The 18,318-nt window shown below is 29.8% G+C and overlaps 3 protein-coding genes across 4 annotated transcripts; all 3 read left to right on the forward strand.

Moving 5' to 3' along the window:
• The first annotated feature begins 2,023 nt into the window (after positions 1–2,023).
• LOC143912646 (putative inorganic phosphate cotransporter) lies at positions 2,024–5,682 on the forward strand. The gene is made up of 10 exons (XM_077431941.1): positions 2,024–2,107; positions 3,364–3,543; positions 3,628–3,766; positions 3,832–4,049; positions 4,472–4,621; positions 4,684–4,816; positions 4,897–5,021; positions 5,107–5,226; positions 5,311–5,443; positions 5,532–5,682. Exons 1-10 carry the CDS (start codon positions 2,024–2,026, stop codon positions 5,597–5,599), a joined length of 1,350 nt encoding a protein of 449 aa, XP_077288067.1. The 3' UTR covers positions 5,600–5,682.
• A 4,329-nt stretch (positions 5,683–10,011) lies between these two features.
• On the forward strand, positions 10,012–14,378 carry LOC143913333 (putative inorganic phosphate cotransporter). The gene is made up of 11 exons (XM_077433050.1): positions 10,012–10,172; positions 10,842–10,978; positions 11,056–11,235; positions 11,306–11,444; positions 11,516–11,736; positions 12,215–12,364; positions 12,491–12,623; positions 12,718–12,842; positions 12,927–13,046; positions 13,124–13,250; positions 13,336–14,378. Exons 1-11 carry the CDS (start codon positions 10,127–10,129, stop codon positions 13,416–13,418), a joined length of 1,461 nt encoding a protein of 486 aa, XP_077289176.1. The 5' UTR covers positions 10,012–10,126; the 3' UTR covers positions 13,419–14,378.
• A 179-nt stretch (positions 14,379–14,557) lies between these two features.
• On the forward strand, positions 14,558–18,004 carry LOC143913337 (putative inorganic phosphate cotransporter). Of its 2 annotated transcripts, none has more exons than XM_077433055.1 (11): positions 14,558–14,695; positions 14,761–14,894; positions 14,966–15,145; positions 15,212–15,350; positions 15,424–15,644; positions 16,484–16,633; positions 16,702–16,834; positions 16,913–17,037; positions 17,109–17,228; positions 17,310–17,427; positions 17,549–18,004. In XM_077433055.1, the coding sequence occupies exons 1-11, from the start codon at positions 14,647–14,649 to the stop codon at positions 17,593–17,595; spliced, it is 1,416 nt and encodes a 471-aa protein (XP_077289181.1). In that variant the 5' UTR covers positions 14,558–14,646; the 3' UTR covers positions 17,596–18,004. The 2 variants fall into 2 exon arrangements, with proteins under 2 accessions (XP_077289181.1, XP_077289182.1); XM_077433056.1 differs by having other exon boundaries at positions 14,585–14,691.
• Positions 18,005–18,318: the final 314 nt, after the last annotated feature.

Raw genomic sequence — 18,318 nt, forward strand, 5'->3', positions numbered from 1 at the left:
GTAGGCATCATTATTTTCCGTTATTTGCCACCTATTGCTGAACTATCCTTTTCCATTCCTGTCTAGTTTTTGCAACCAATATTGTCTTTGTAAATACATTTTTTGGACCTTTATAATTTAAAATCAATAAAATATGGTACTTAAGTAGGGATTTGTTGATTTTGTTTTAATTGTTTTATTTATTATTGTGACCGTACAAAAAATGTGAACCAAAAATAATTCTTCTTTTTATGTTTTCGATTATCTCTTAATTGTATGCCAAACAGAAATTCAACAGAATTGTTGTAAAAAAGTTTTTTTTTAGAAGACAAGAAACATATCGATGGCTTGTATCGAATTTTAAGTTTAAATTTAAATTTTAACTTGTATCGAATTTTAAGTTTCCTTTCAAGGTAATTTATGTATACCACATAAATTACCATGAAAGGAATGACCTGAATTATTCCAGCATCTAAACTTAAAATTCGATACAAATTAAAAAATGGACATACAATATGTAGGTATATTTAAAATGATGATAGAGATATTTATCAAAAATCGGTGATTTATTTGTATTATATTACTAGAGTTTATCTCCATAAAATGCTTAGTTGAAATGTTTTTTACAGTTCTTTAATTAAAAATCTCTTAATCCTTAAGAGGGCTGAACACCCGAAACCTTAATTTTGTTACCGTTCCTTTCTTCAATATATACAATATATATCAATATATACATTGAGTGAATGCGACAGTTGCGCTTCGACCAGATAAAAGGTATTTTAAATTGACAAAATCGAGGTTTTGTATTCTCCTATTTTCTCCTCCAAAACAGGACCAATTTTTAAAAAAATTTCATCATCGGTATGAGAAAGATACTTTCTGTGCATCTATCGGCGTATTTTTTTTTAAATCGACCGTTAAATAAGCACGCTGGACTCGTTTCGTGGGTTTAAAAAAGAGGCGATTTTATAGATGTTTGGCGGCTCCTAGCTCCTATAAAAAATAATTAATCAAAAAAATAAAACGATAGATGCACCCTAATGGTGGATATCCATAGCATACTAAAAAATAATTTCTCTAGTGCCATAATTGAGGAAGGGAGAAGTATAGTACGTTTGTATGGACAAGGCGCTGCTGTCCAGCCCTCTTAATATTAAATTTAAATATTCAATCTTTTAATATTCACTTGCTTATGAGCACATGCTCACATAGTAAGTTATAAATAAATAATTGGGAAAAATGTTAAGTGCACAGAAATCGGTTTGATTTCAAAATGGCAAAAGAGTGATGTTCTAAAAAATGTAAATTATACGTCAGAAGTATTCTCTAACTTAGACCATAGACAGCAAAATTTACTAAAAAGTTAAATTTCTTCCTTTTTTACTAATTCAATTTTAACTCAATCTAATAACGCAGGAAAATTCGGTTAACGTGTAATAAATTGATTTTGGAGTGACTCATTCAAATAAGTTTTTAATTTAAATTTAAATTTATCAGTATTTACTATTATATATTTTTGTATTTTTAATTTACACAGTGTGTTCAAGTCTTATAGATTCATTAAATGACACAATTACCTCATTATGAAGGTCAGACAAACATATTATTATGATTTCACAAGAAATCATGCGTTTATTTTCAGAACAAAGCAAACATTTAAGTATGTAAAATTCAATAGGTACACTTTCTTATCTTGTATAAAACTAATTAATTTGAAATATATTTATATAAAATAACAAAGTGATTTAATAAATTAGAAGATGATACATCTTATATAGACGAGATGATAATGTCAAAAAAATGGTTAGTTCATTAACTGCAAGCTTGTTGCTTTTTAAGTGAGATTTGTCTATATAAAATATCATCATCATCATTTACAGCCATTCACCATCTACTGCTGGATGAAGGTCTCTCCAACACTCTTCTGTTCGTCCCTGTTTTGTGCATCTCTCATCCATCTTAGCCTAAACATTTTTGTAATTTCATCTACCCATCTCCATTCCATCTTTCCTTTAACCTTTCATTGTTAAGTCAGTGGTGTGCCATGGATATCTCCCTATTTTTACCGCACAGCCTTACTTACGTGTGCGAGAGCAGGATACAAGAGAACCAGATGATGTCATACCGAGTACTAATCCAGCACTTTTTTTGTTCGCCTTTCATCCATTCTTCGAGCTACGTAACCCGACGATTACCATCTCCATCTCGTCACTTTCTTCACTATATCCATTATATCCCCTTGTCATACCTTTCACCCACGTATTCCGTTTCGTATCTCTCCTCGTTATGCCGATCATACAGCGTTCCATACTTCTTTGAGTGCATTGGACTTTATGTACCAGTATATAAATGGCGATAAAAAATTTAAATTAGACCGTTTTTGATTCAATTTAGTATATAATTTATAGAAATATTAAGTAATATTATTTATAGAAAATCTCAATAAATCATTTTCTATTTTAGTGCTAAATATTATATATGCTAAAATAGCTTTTATGGTGAAATATTATAAATATTGTATACATATCTTCAGCAACCTTCAATTGATATATTACATGAAAATTTTATCAATTGCATGATCTTTCCATAGAATTTTGACCATAAAACGACATCACAATAAGAAAATAAAATATTATAAATTTAAATATAAATCATAATAGAAGTATACTTAATAAATTGAAATATCTCGATTTGAGGGAAAGTGATAAACGGAAACTGAAATATATATTTTTAATATTGTAATTCCCATTAGACGTCCTCGGACGCCCTTAAGAGGCCATGTACGTGAAAATCTAGTAGCATAAAATATATTTTATTCTACTAGTGTTTTTAGCGTGTGCGCATTATGGTTAAACGTTTATGACATTTATATATTTATGATGTAGCTTTTAATTCAATTTTTACTGACTAACACATCTGATAAATTTATTATAACTTACGTTCATAGAAAGATTTAGTAGTTAGTGTGAACCTGAGCATTGAAGTGTTCTCAGAATGAACAACGAAGAAAAAAATAAAATTGAATATGATGTCGTTGGGGATTCCATAGAAAGTATTAAGTTTCCATTTTTAACAAATAAAATTACATGCTTAAAAAATTAAAATACAATATTTAATATACAATAATATTATACATATAATCCACACACTTTATTTTTTTGCAGGTTACGGTTTTGGGCACAGACATGTGCAAATATTTTTAATTTTTACTGTGTTATCCACTGGGTATATTGTGAGAACTAGTATGAGTATTGGTGTCATAGCAATGACAGATATCTCTAACAATAATACATTCTGGGAGGTAGATTTTCCGTACAAAACATTATCTATGTATTATAATTGTGTTAATAAGGATACTAATTTCATGATTTTTTTGTATTTTAGGTATACCAATGGGATAAACAGACGCAAGACTATATCTTGAGTTCATTTTTTTGGGGATATATGACTGTACAAATACCAGCTGGACAATTGGCACAAAGACTAGGAGGAAAAATTTTGCTAGTTTCTGCTATGATTTTAAATGGACTTTTATACTTAGTGTTACCATTTTCCATAAGATTGGTATTTTGTATTTATATTTTAAATATCTAAATCATATTATTTTATACAATTTGTGTAATCTTTAATTGATATAAACATATTTAGGGTGGGTGGAAGGCAGCATTTGGTCTGAGAGTTTTCCAGGGTATGACACAGTCTTGTATGATGCCGTCAATACATACACTTTTAGGAAGATGGGTGCCTGTAAATGAGCGCAGCAGATTAGGAAATTTTGTGATTGCTGGTAAAATTTTATGAAAAATATCGTATATGAATCAGAAAAAAGAAACAACTAGTTTTTGTTTGCAGGCGGACCTTTCGGAACGATTATTGGAATGCCACTGTCAGGATATTTGTGCGAACACTATGGTTGGTCTGTAACGTTTCAGACCATAGGGGCTTTTGCGATATTTATAGGATTCATTTGGTTTTGGTTTGGATCAGATAGTCCTGCTGTACACCAGAAAATATCTAAAGAGGAAAAGTGCTATATACAAACATCACTCGGTCAAACATCAGAACCAAAGGTGAAATAATTACATAGAATCAGAACCGTACATATATAAATATGAAAATGTTGTTTTTAATTCTACATTATACTTAATTAAATACATATATGAACACATATAAAGATATTTCAAATAATTTAAAATGAACTTAATGAAAATCACTTCCAATTGCAAAGAAAGTATAAAGCTATTTAAACAAAATACTATGACGTGAAACACTATGTATTTATAAAATACTTCAATAGTATTTATCATAATAATTTGTATATTATTTGAAAGTAACAAGTATCATTTGAAAGATTTCTTATTGAATTAACAGTTAGTATTTCTTACTTACTTACATATTATACATTACTTAATTACATATAGTTATTACGTATTTTATTCTTTGTAAAGCATAATGTCAATTATTTTAACATGTTAAATATTCTAAATTATAGATTTTGAAAACTCCATGGAGATCATTTGCAACTAGTTTACCATTATGGGCATTACTTTGTACTCAAACTGGTTGCAATTGGTGTTTTTTGACGATCCTTTTAGAGGCACCGAGCTATATGAAAATGGCTCTCGGCATAAACATGCAACAGGTAAGGAAAAAAATGTCGCAAATTATCTAAAACAGACATTTTATACTATTCTGTTTTTGTAGAGTGGCTTTTATTCATCATTGCCATTCATAGCTATGTGGGTTTTTGCAATGTTCATGAGTATCGTAGCTGATTACTTGATAAATAAAAAGATTTTCACTGTAACCACTACTAGGAAAATATGCAATACAATAGGTAATATTCATTTGTACATTCAATAAATAAGTTTTAGACACATTTATGACAATACTCTTTTATTTTTTATTGCAATTCAGGTACTTGGGGAACTGGTCTCGTTTTGGTGATTTTGTCTTACATACCGACTAGCAATGTGATGATGTGTGTCACAGTTTTAACTATTGGGGTAGGAATCAGTTCTGCGTATAATGTTGGATCAATGGTTAGGTTTTTTTTATATAGTGTACGAATTTATTTTAAATTACCCACTCATTCACTCAAAAATATTATTAATCGTTGATTTCTAGATAAATCACATCGATCTTGCACCGAACTTTGCCGGAATACTGATGGGTATCACAAATTCGATATCAAATGGTATTGGAGTTTTTGCCCCATTATCTGTTAGTATCATATTAAAAGATCCGGTTAGTATTTTATTTTAGTTATCAATTAATTATATTTTATACTTGTAAAATAATTGCTCATGTACATAATTAAATGTTAAATAGTCAGATCCAAGTCAGTGGCGAATGGTGTTCATAATGATGGCTGCAGTTACTTCTTTCGCAAATTTGGTATTCTTGTTGTTTGGTTCCGGTGAAAAGCAGTCATGGAACGAACCCAAACAATCAAATGATGTTGGTCAGTAAAATTAGTTATTTAAAATTTAATTATTTCAATTTTAAATAATATTTTCGTTTTATTAACACTATTATGTATGTATGTGTAGAAACTAAAAATACAAAACTGGACTACAAAACCAAAACTGGTCTAATCAAACAGAAAACCATGGAATAATACAAAATATATAAGTGTAAAAGATTTACTGTGATATAAATGTATATGTAGCAGATTTGGATATTTTAAATTGATTGTTTGACTATTATTTATTTATTTATTTATTTATTTATTTATTTATTTATTTATTTATTTATTTATTTATTTATTTATTTATTTATTTATTTATTTATTTATTTATTTATTTATTTATTTATTTATTTATTTATTTAATAGTTTTGGACCATTGTGGCATTACAGGAAGAACCTAATGCGCCACAATGGCCTACATTTGAAAAAGATATAAAAACATGATATAAAAACAAGTAAACTGTAAATAAAGGAAAAAAGCAAAAGCAGAAAACATGGTAAAATAAAATAATAAAAAAAAAGTAACAAAAGGAAAATAATACATCATTCAGAGAGAAAAAAAAAAAATAACAAAAGTGTAAAAATTAAAAATAAAATCCATAAATCCCATTCTTTGTTTACACTGAACAAAATTAAAATAGTATATAAAAATATACAAAGGAGAAAGAAAAAGTAAAATAAAATAAAACAAAATATGAATAAAAAATAAAATCACAGCGAGGCCCAAATGGAAGAGAGTAGATTAAGATTCCACTCATTCATCACATTCAAATTAAGAAAGTAATGATGAGCGCAGGTTACCAGATAAATATGTTAAGATAACATCCGATAATCTACGCTCCCCAAGGTGGAAAATATCACATTCAGGGACAGCAGCAACGATTTCATTGAGAAGTCGAATAGCTCTTGGAATAGGAGCCATTCGAAAAAGAACTGTGCGAGCAGCAGGTACAACCATCAAATGATGATGTCTACCACGCACATAATTATTAGGGACATAAAGTCCCAACTGTTTCAGCAACAACGGGCATGACGTATTACCACGCAATAGCTGGAGAACGAAACGAATTAACGAGAAGTTTCTCCGAAGTTCAAGGGAATTATACCCAAGCATGCCCAAAAGGAAAGGAGTAGGATAGAGATATGGGTAATACCCATATTCTTTCCTATATAGGAAACGAAGAAATGCCAAGATTAGTGGTAGTGGAACGACATGGAGAAAAACCATGCTGCTCATCACACAACAATCTTTTGAACTGCAAAAGAATCAAACGGTGAAGGATATTATCGAAAATTTTGGGAATAGCCGAGATGATAGCAATAGGTCTGTAATTTTCAACCTCATTTTTAGAGCCACTTTTATGAATGGGAATGACTCTAGATAATTTCCATTTTTCAGGATAATTACCAGAACCCAGAATAAGGTTAAAAATAAACTGAAGAGGCTCTAAGAGCGAATTACAGCATGCCTTTAATACGTCAGGGGGCACACCGTCAGGCCCAACAGACCCCTTCAGCTTCAAAATTGCTATTCTAACATCTCCAAGCGAGACCCGCGGAATGTCTATAACAACACCTTCAGTACCAATTTGGGAAGCCAAATTAGCATCAAGGGATGGTGATCTCTGATCAAATACAGAGCTAAAAAAACTAGCAAAAGCTTTAGCGATCTCAGGACCGACACAACTTTTATTATTAAATGAGAACGAATGTTCAAGGCCATGTGAAATATGCTTACTCTTAATAAATCTGAAAAAGTGGTGAGGATTACTTGCGATAGCACTCTCCATCTCTTTGAGATAGAGGGTATAACGCTCACTCACACCACGTTTCACGATCTTCCTAAGAATCCGAAATCTCTCATAGTCACGAAATGATTGGCTACGTTTCCATCTTCTATGAGACAACCATTTTGCACGAACATCAGTTATAAGTTTGGACCCAAACCACGGTGGAAAAACCCGACGATGTAGTTCTAAATTAGGATAACTGATGAACCGAGGAACATAACTGTCAAAAATATTATATAGTGTGTTATACAAAAATTCAACAGCATCACCAGTATTCATGAGGTACATTTGGCGCCAGTCCATAGAACGAACCTCATTATAAACCAATTCAGACTCAACGCGAGCGAAATTCCATCGCGATGAAGGAACCCCAACAGATGAACAAGCTGAAACAGGTCTCACAGAAGACAAAAACAGAAGCTCAATTTGTAATGCATCATGATATAGGTCCTCGGGGATGATCGCAGTTCCTTTTGGGCATAGGATCATCGTTGCTGACACATTGGATTCATTCACCAACATAATATCAAGCTTACTTGGACTAATGGGTGAACCAACCTGTACTAGGTCGCAATAGGAAATTACAAAATTAAATTTATTGCGGACATGAATATTGGCACTAGGCATATTAAAATCACCCATTATTAATAATATGTCACGTTCATTTATGAAATCACGTACATTCATCATATTTGCAAACAATAACTCATATACATCGTCTTTCGCAGCGGGCGGAATGTAAACAACACAAATAAAAACTCTCGCAAATACAAAATCAACTCTCACCCATAAGTCCTCGCCAGAAGGAGTTTCGAAGTTCTTCAACCTGACAGACCGCAACCAGACACGAGAAGCAAATAAAACACCCCCACCACGTCGTTGCTCTCTGTCCCGACGATGCACTGTCCACGAAGAATCAAAGAACTCCGAATTAAAAAATGATGGCGTTAACCATGTTTCAGTTAACGCCACCATATCATCAACAATAGAATAAATCGCCGTATTAAATGCGGCCACCTTGGTCCTGAGACCGCGTACGTTTTGGTAGTAGATTGTTATTTTTCGATCTCTCAGTCTGGCGCGAAATAATAATAATAATATTATAAATAATATAAATAATATTATAAAATTGTCACTCTTATTGTATTGATTTGCCTGGTTGCAGTGATGCACTGGTAATGCAACTCTGTAATGCCACTTCAGTATAATTTGTATAGTTAAATAAAATATTGGAATTGCATGTAGAAAACCTGATATGGAAGTAGAAAATTCTAGTTCAAATTTTAACGTGTCTGACCAATAAAAAGTCCCTATTTAATTAATACATTTTTTATTTCATGTTATACTGTACGTCTTATGCATTGTTATTTTGTAATTGTTGATTAATCAAGAGAATAACAATAATTTTTATAAGCCTCATATCAGCTTGCTTTCGATTTTTATTAGTACTAAAAATTAATATTAATAATACATAATTGGTTTAAACTAAGATAACATATGAAGTGAAAACGCATTATATTTTTAAAATACATTTATGCCATTTAATATATGTACTTAAGAGGGCTGTACACCCGAAACCTTAATTTTGTTTCTGTTCCTTTCTTCGATATACATATATATTAAGTAAATGTATATATTGAGTGAATGCGACAATATATATATATATATATATATATATATATATATATATATATATATATATATATATATATATCAATATATATATATATTGAGTGAATGCGACAGTTGCGCTTCGACCAGATAATACGTATTTTAAATCGACAAAATCGAGGTTTCGTATTCTCCTATTTTCTCCTCTAAAACTGGACAAATTTTTAAAAAAATTTCATCATCGGTATGAGAAAGATATTTTCTGTGCAACTATGCGCGTATTTTATTTTAAATCGACCGTTAAGTAAGCACGCTGGGCTCTTTTCGTGGGTGTAAAAAAGAGGGGGTTTTATAGATGTTTGGCGGCTCCTAGCTCCTATAAAAAATAGCTAATCAAAAAAATAAAACGATACATGCATCCCAATGGTGGATATCCATAGCATATTAAAAAATAATTTCTCTAGTGCCATAATTGAGGAAGGGAGAAGTGTAATACGTTTGTATGGACAAGGCGCTGGTGTCCAGCCCTTTTAATAGTATTAAGGTTAACTTTTAGATATTTTTTGTACATTAGACATGCATAAAGCTTCCATAATATGAATTATTGAATACTAAAGAAAAAAATGTATGTGCATGTAGATTAGCGAATGTGGCGTTTTAGCAATTTAAAATATAATACACACATATTTATATATGGTTTTGAATGTTTTCAAATTTGTTATAAAGTTTGAGAATTGTAGAATTTAGAGCTAAAGAATTAACAGAACTGTGTATGGTGTTTTAATCAATTTACTCTAGGAATGTTAAAAAGTTGACATAAAAGTAGCGTGTTACGTTCTCTTAGCATGTTATGTGTTCAAATATTTACAGATGGATTATATTATATATTATATGGATGTATATATGTAGTTCATACGCAAGTTCTAAAGATTATAAAATATACCTATACAATCTCGACTACTAGTGTTTTTATAATAACAACTGATATATACATGTATGTACATATGTATATTTAGGTAAATTTGCATAATTATGTGTATATATATATTTTTTATATACTAAGTTCTTTAAAACATGAATTAAGATAAGAGATGCGTCCCATAGTTTGACAATCACTAGTCTAGCATTTCATCTAGAAATAAACAATACACACACATTTATGATATACAATCGGTATTAACTGTAAGATAATAAAAATTTTCTTCAACGCTACTTGCATAGTATTGTGATTTGTTCAGTGTTGGTGTTCACTTCAAAGTGATTTTGCTCGAAAAAAATGACAGAAAAAAATAAAAATAGCCATGAATTGGAACCTGGAGAGAGTAAGATTAATTATATAATAAGGGAAATTAGTAAAAAATATCAAATTATCTTTTTTCCACAACGTATATATATTCATATTATATGTACATATAATATATATGTAAATATTTTTCCAAATCAATATATGTATGTATGTATACAAATTAATTTTAAATGCAGTTAGAAGAAATTTTTGCATTGCTAAAATTGATATACATATATGTATATCAAACCTAAATATTAAAAGAACTAAATAGTTATTGAATCAATAAGTACATATATGATAGTACATAATAAATATCAATGATATCATTCGAAGAAAACAAATTTTAATTAAAGCACCGAAATATTCGTCGAAACTAATAAATACATATATTATGCATGTCGAATATTTTTATGATATATTAAGTCGATTAACTTGTTACATTTAAATTAAATACGAAAAATAAATATATATATTGTTAAAAAATCACGAAATATGAAGATCATTTTATAAATATATTATATACATAAAAAAGTGTTTGATAAGAATTGATAATGAAAGTAGAATTTTTTGAAACATAAAACGAAAGAAAAAAATGACTTTTGTTATAATATTGTTCAGCTTTAAATGTGGCCGAAAACTAGGACACCAAATAGAGCAGGTTTTATACTATAAGCACTTAATTATTTATATTTTCTTTGACTAGAATATGGGTTTGGAGTGCGACATGTGCAAGTAATATTGATGTTTATATGTTTATCTGTTGCATATATTATGAGAGTTAATATGAGTGTAGCAATTGTAGCCATGACTGATAAATCTAGCACATGGGAAAATATTCAAGTAATCAAAACAACAATAAAGTAATAAAATATGTATAGTAATAATGCAAAAGTTGAAAGCAATAAAATTTATTTCAGATCTTTGACTGGGACAAGAAGACCCAGGATGTCATATTGAGTTCCTTTTTCTGGGGCTATATGGTAATGCAAATACCAGCTGGTCAACTCGCTCATAGGTATGGAGCCAAGACTCTCTTAGTGGTTGCTATGACGGCCAACGGGCTAATTTCATTAATTATACCATGGGCGGTAAATTTAGTAAGTATTCATTCATTTGATATTTTAATGTAATGAATACGATTTTAAATTAAATTGATTTCATTTTTAGGGAGGGTGGAAAGTAGTATGTGCTTGTAGAGCCCTACAAGGATTGACCCAGGCTTCGATGTTTCCATGTATGCATACGCTAGTCAGCAAATGGATACCAAACAGTGAAAGAAGTCGATTGAGCAACTTCGCATTTTCAGGTTGTAATTTAACTGCTGTATCGATTTTGAATATAATTTAAGATTTCTTCCATAATAATAATGATTTTCAGGTACTCCTGTTGGGACAATTGTGGGTATGCCCCTGTCTAGTATACTGGCTTCCACTTCTTGGGGTTGGCCGTGGATATTTTATGTGATCGGATTCATTGGTATTCTCACCGGGGTGATGTGGTTCTTTCTTGGAGCAGATAGTCCAGCAAAACATACTTCAATAACTAAGGAAGAAAAATCATACATCGAGAATGCTTTAGGAAATGTCGAAGCTGAGAAAGTATCTATGTCATGTTATTTCCTTCAAGTTAATTAAAAAAAACCACATTGAAAAAAAAACCACATTGAATTTTGCGTTAAAGATTTTATGACACTTATAAATGTCAGATAAATAAATGAAACAATACGTTGTTTACAACAAATGATTACTATAACGTCGGGTGTTTTGTAATTATTGCAGTTTTGTGATATCATTTGAAGTGCGTCATAGGTTGGGATCATTGTATTTAATTAATTGTTTGAAAAATGATTTTCATGAAATGCTCAACATATTCATGAATTAAAATGAAATATGTATTACGTTACAGCGAAATTTATCGTATTATAACATCAGGAATGTTATCATTTTTAGTTAGATCATAATCATGTTTATCACACTATACTCATAAATATGTATCCACGCTTCTCAATGTGTTTCATATTTTTTATTATAACAAAAAATACACATTTTTTATAATAACATTTTTAATAAATTTTAGGCTCCAAAAACGCCATGGAAATCAATTTTCACATCGTTACCATTTTTGGCTTTAGCGGTGGCTCATGTTGGGTGTAATTGGGGTTTTACAACACTTCTGGTAGAGACTCCAAGTTATTTAAAAAATGCCCTGGGAATAGATATGAGACGAGTAAGAAACATTTGAATAATAAATAAACAAATTTGCATAAAAAGTTTACAAAATAATGTACATATAATACATCTATAAAATAATTTAATAACAAATACAAAATAATCAATTAAAATGAAACTTTAGAGTGGAATGTTATCTGCCTTACCATATATTGGAATGTGGATTGGAAGTGTACTTTTGAGTTTTATATCAGATTACCTAGTTAATAAGGAAATATTTTCACCCACTGTTTCTAGAAAAGTGTTCAATTCTATCGGTGAGTACTACATACATACATACTTCGTCAATAATATGAGTGTAATTGAAGTTTATTACGGTTGAATGTGTTTATTATGTTTCTACATATATAGGTACGTGGATACCTGCACTAGGATTGATAATTCTAGGATATATTCCACCTGGATATGAAATAGCAGCTGTTAGCATGATAATTTGCATAGTGGCTGTGTCTTCGGGAATGAATATGGGTTATATGGTAAAGAAATGTTAATTGGAAAACATATGTATGTACATATTAGTATGTATGAGATTCGAGTATTTTCAATTTATATATTTTTAGATGAATAATATTGATTTGGCACCAAATTTTGCTGGAACTTTGATTAGTATAACCAATTGTGTCGCTAACGGGTTTGGTATTTTGGCTCCGATCACTGTCGGGATGATTGTAGTAAATGATGTGAGTCAAATTTATTTTTTATTGAGGTTCAATGTTATATGTATATTTTCAATAGTAAAACTAATGTGGAGTTTCAGAATGATCCTAAGGAATGGCGTTCGGTGTTTATGATAAATGCGGGTATTTTGTTTGTGACAAATTTATTCTTTATCGTGTTTGGTACAAGTCGAAAGCAATCTTGGAATGAGCCAATACAAAATAATGGTAAAAATATAAAGATTTCAATTTTTAGTTCTAGTTGCATGTTCTGAATATTAAAATATATTGATGATCTGTTATTGTTTTATAGACATCGAGCTGAATGGTGATTTAGAAAAGGATATTGAAGAAGAGGCAACAATGTTGAAAGGAAACAAAATAGCAGAAGAATAATTTTGAAAATACATTGTACATTTGGAATCGAAAATGAAAACAAAGATGACTTCATTAAAAATGTGTGAAGTTGTGATAAATTAGTCAAAATTAAAATATCGCAATTGAAAAAAATATCTTCAAATACTTAATAAGTTCATATGAACCTTATAAAAATATAAATACCTACAAATATTATATACGCGTAATAAAATGGAAATTTTATGATTCATGGAAATATTATGAACATAGTAAATGATTTTTCACAACAAAAAAGCAAAAAAATGTTATTAAATCAATAACTTAATAACATAACTTTTTTAACAGAAAGTATAAATGTCAATGAAATACTCTAAATATTGTAGACAATTTAAAGAACTGTGTTTTTATTAAATCTATTAAATAGTGCTACATTGAAAAGTCAACTTTAGAAACGATTATATTTGATTGGGTGATTTAAGTAACATTTCCACATTTCCAGTACTGAAAAATTCGGATTATATTATATGTATAGTATATTTTTTATTTGTACATTGAAAATTTATACTTACATATATAAATGTATTTTTGTATTTCCTTTTTACGTCAATTAAATTGCCGTTTCCAATATCTTTCGTAGAAATGTTTTTGGCGTCAGTGAATTTATAAATATATTCTACTAGCAAATCTATTAAAAATTCAAATATTCAATAACCAATATTGCTATTTGTTCAAATTTAGTAATAAATTGTTATTTATTATGTAGTATGAATTTTAATTAAAAGTTGAAGACTTCTTGTACATATACGTATACGTATATTTGTACATACATACATATATATGTATGTTTAATAGTTTTTTGGGATTATGGTGAATGCATTGATCATACAAATATACTTATATATTAAGCTAGACTTATTATTAATATTAGATTGTACATAGAAAAAACCACTTTTAATTTTATATTCATATAATTTGTAATAAAATATGTTTTAAAAATTCAGTAAATGTTTATTTAATATTTTATCTTTATGTAAAGTTTGTTGAGGAATAGTTCCACTGGTTGAGTGATAATGATTAAATAATATATATAAAAAAGATTAAGCTTTTATACACAGAAGATGTTTGAAAAGTACTTACCTTATCTTGAAAGTAAAAAAAGTGATCCTAGAGGCCTTACTATTTTTAAAAATTTAACTTAAATATTCATATAAATTTAGTTGAAAGACAAAAGTAGTACATAGTGGTGTTGTCGTTTGATTTAAGCGAAATGGTTGCCGGAAAGGAGGATGATGAAAAAGAGACAACAAAGCATGCAGGTTTAAATTACATACTTAGTGTTAATAGTTAAATCAAGGGGTATGTCATTTTTCTTATATTTTAGGTCGATGGGGAGTCAGACATCAACAAGGCATAATGCTATTCTTTTGTATGGCCATCGCTTACGTTATCCGAACTAGTATAAGCGTTACTGTGATTGCAATGGTAGACACCACAAATACATCATCATCAGTTCAAGTAAACAAGGATTATTTATATTCAGTTTAAAAAGTAATGAAAACAGAATTACAACAAGAAAATTATTTAAGATATTTGATTGGAACAAGAAAATCCAGAACTACGTACTGGGATCATTTTATTGGGGATATGTGTTCATGCAAATACCAGCTGGGCAACTGTCGTATAGATACGGAGGTAAATGGTTTGTAGGTTTGGCGTTGATCATCAATGGGTTCATATCTTTTGTTATACCTTTCGCTGCTGGGAAAGTAAGTAAAATTCAGTTAGTAAATTAATACTATTTAATATTTATTATAGCTATTTATAATCAATAGGGGGGCTGGAAAGCAGTATGTGTGTGTAGATCACTGCAAGGGTTCTCGCAAGGTTTTGTTATTCCGTCATTCCACACATTGCTTGGTAGGTGGGCACCGTTCGCTGAGAGAAATCGAATGGGAAATTTTATATACACAGGTCAGTTTTATTATTATTAATAATTTACGTGTTAAGTGTCATATTATACAAAATTTGATGTGCCTTATTTGAGGTTCCACTTTGGGGACAATACTGGCTATGCCATTCAGTGGATACTTATCGTCGACTAAATATGGATGGCCATCAATTTTTTATTTGATCGGATGTTTGAGCACAATAATCGGTAGTTTGTGGTTGATCTTCGGTGCTGATTCTCCAGCGAAACATAAAAATATACCTTTTGGCGAGAGGAATTATATTGAAATGTCTTTGGGACAAGTGGGAAATGAAAAGGTATGATATAACATTGTATACTCACTAGTGTTGTACCCGATGAAATATCATCGCATGGGTGTTGGCATATTAAGTTATTAAATTTAAAATAAATGTGTTGGTCCTGTGTTCGATCCGCAGGTGGTCGATTTTTTTCAAATACCTTTTATATATATTTAATTTAATATCTATATTTAATTGTTTAATATGAAAAAAAAATGGTAAAAACTACCTAACTACCTACGGTTCGGTGATTACTAGTCAAATGTGAACCGGTCACAGGACAACCGGTCGCTCTAGATCGGTCACACGTGATCACCCGTCACACTAAAACTGGTCACACCCTAAAATCGGTCAACCAGTTTTCTCGTGACCGATTTTAGGGTGTGACCAGTTTTAGGGTCTGACCAGTTTTCTCGTGACCAGTTTTAGTGTGACGGGTGATCTCGTGTGACCGATCTAGAGCGACTGGTTGTCCTGTGACTGGTTCACATATGACTAGTAGTCCGTTTATCATACCTTCATATAAACAATAGAAAAATAAATTTTCAATAGATGGCGCTAAATGCTCAGAGACTTCTATTAGCCTAGAGGAAACATTGAGAGCAAACAGTATATATATTGTACATATATATAAGATTTTTTTCTTTCGTTATTATATTCGTAAATTAAATTGTACGTTTTGTTGGCAGTGTTTTAGTTGCAACGTACATACATATGTATGTCGAATCGAATCGACTATTATATTACGGCGAGCGTTATCTTACACAGACACACAGAATAGCAATATTATATATCATATTTTAGTTATGAAAAGTGAATAATTTCAAATAAATTTTGATATTTTTATTTAATTGTAGATGCACAAAGCTCCATGGAAAAAGATATTATTATCAAAACCATTTTTGGCAACGGCAGTTGCTCACTTAGGAGCAGTTTGGGGATTTTTTACAGTACTCAATGAGATGCCAACTTTTTTGAAAACTGCTCTAGGAGTGAATGTGTCACAAGTAAAAAAGATAATTTTTACAATTCGTAAAAAACGATCTAAATTTAAAACATATTAATAATATTACAGTCTGGATTTTTGTCTGCAATACCCTATTTGGTATCTTGGATCACATTATTGATATATAGTACAGTAGCTGACTATTTGATAAACAATAAAATAATGGAAGTTACAACGATGAGAAAGATGAATAATACAATTGGTAAAATATAATATTATATGGGATTAAAATATAGTTCATGATTTACATATGTATGTATGTTAATTTTAATTGATTAAGGTACTTGGGGACCGGCTACGGCTATGGTATTACTTACATTTGTTCCAGAAAGACATTTTTATTTAACAATGGCAATAGTGGTACTGATGGTCAGTCTTGATGCAATTAACAGCCTAGGTTTTTTTGTAAGATTCATTGTTGTCATATATATAAAAATTATAATTTTTTGATTGATTAAAAATGATTGATTTTGTAGATGAATTACATAGATTTGTCACCAAAGTTTGCAGGGATGCTTGTCAGTGTTGGTAATTGTTTAGCAACAACTGTATCTAACTTGGGCCCAATTATAACCGGTTTGATATTAAAAGATCCAGTATGAAATTTAATCTCTAATTTTCTGTGATTAGAATTTAAACTTTTTTTTTGTATTTGAAAGAATATCATTTCCATTTAGACAAGCATGCAGCAATGGCGATTAGTTTTCCTTGTACCAGCTGGTATATATTTCTGTTCTAATTTGATTTTCTTGATTTTTGGAAAAGGAGACAGACAAACATGGGATATTGTCAAAGGTGAAATAATTAAAAAATATCAATTATTTATAGATCACATCAAAATATATTTTGAAACTATGCTAGTTCGTATAATTTATTACAGTACTACAATTGTTAAAATTCTAATTTCAAATTTTAGGGGAAACTGCAAAAGATGTCGATGAGGAATTAATTGAAAAAAATTAATCAATACAAAAATTAACAATTATACCAAAATATGCCCCAAAAAATTATTTATTAATAATTTTGAATGATGAATGTACATACATATTTCCAACAAAATATAAATTGGGTACAAAATAAGAAAAAATAGATTGATTGAAAATAAGATATGAAAAGTTTAACTGGTGGGAAATTATTTTCTGGGATAATTGGGTTGAGTAAATACAGACAAATATTTAAATAAGGGAGGTTAAATTTACCGATAATCAATTTCTGGTTTACTGGTAAAAAACCGGATTTTTCAATATGAAAAATAACCTTTAATCAAAATTTATGTAACCAAACCCTAATAAAAATTATTCATTATGTACATAAGATATATTGTACAAAAAATTAGTTATTTATAAATTAAAATTTTATAAAGACCAAATATATATTTTTTTATTCATTGTTTAAGAAATCATAAGGTATTCAGACTATCGTTCAATAGTTGTCATCTAAGTTTTGTACAAAATGACCCAGCCGTTGAAAAGACTCTTTCTGATGTAAGACTTGTTGGTTGAATTGTCATTAAATAATCAAAAGGAATTTTTAAATGTCTTCCTCTTATTTTTTGTTCTCGGAAAAAAGTGGTTCCCTTCCGATAATCTATTTAATTACTTCTGGGGAGGTTCCTTTTCCAAATTAATTTCCATATTTTCTAATAGTAATCTATGTAACTGAAACCTTTTTTTTGCAAATAACACA

This window comes from Arctopsyche grandis, chromosome 6 (genome assembly GCF_051622035.1).
Source record: "Arctopsyche grandis isolate Sample6627 chromosome 6, ASM5162203v2, whole genome shotgun sequence".
Lineage (NCBI taxonomy): Eukaryota > Metazoa > Arthropoda > Insecta > Trichoptera > Hydropsychidae > Arctopsyche > Arctopsyche grandis.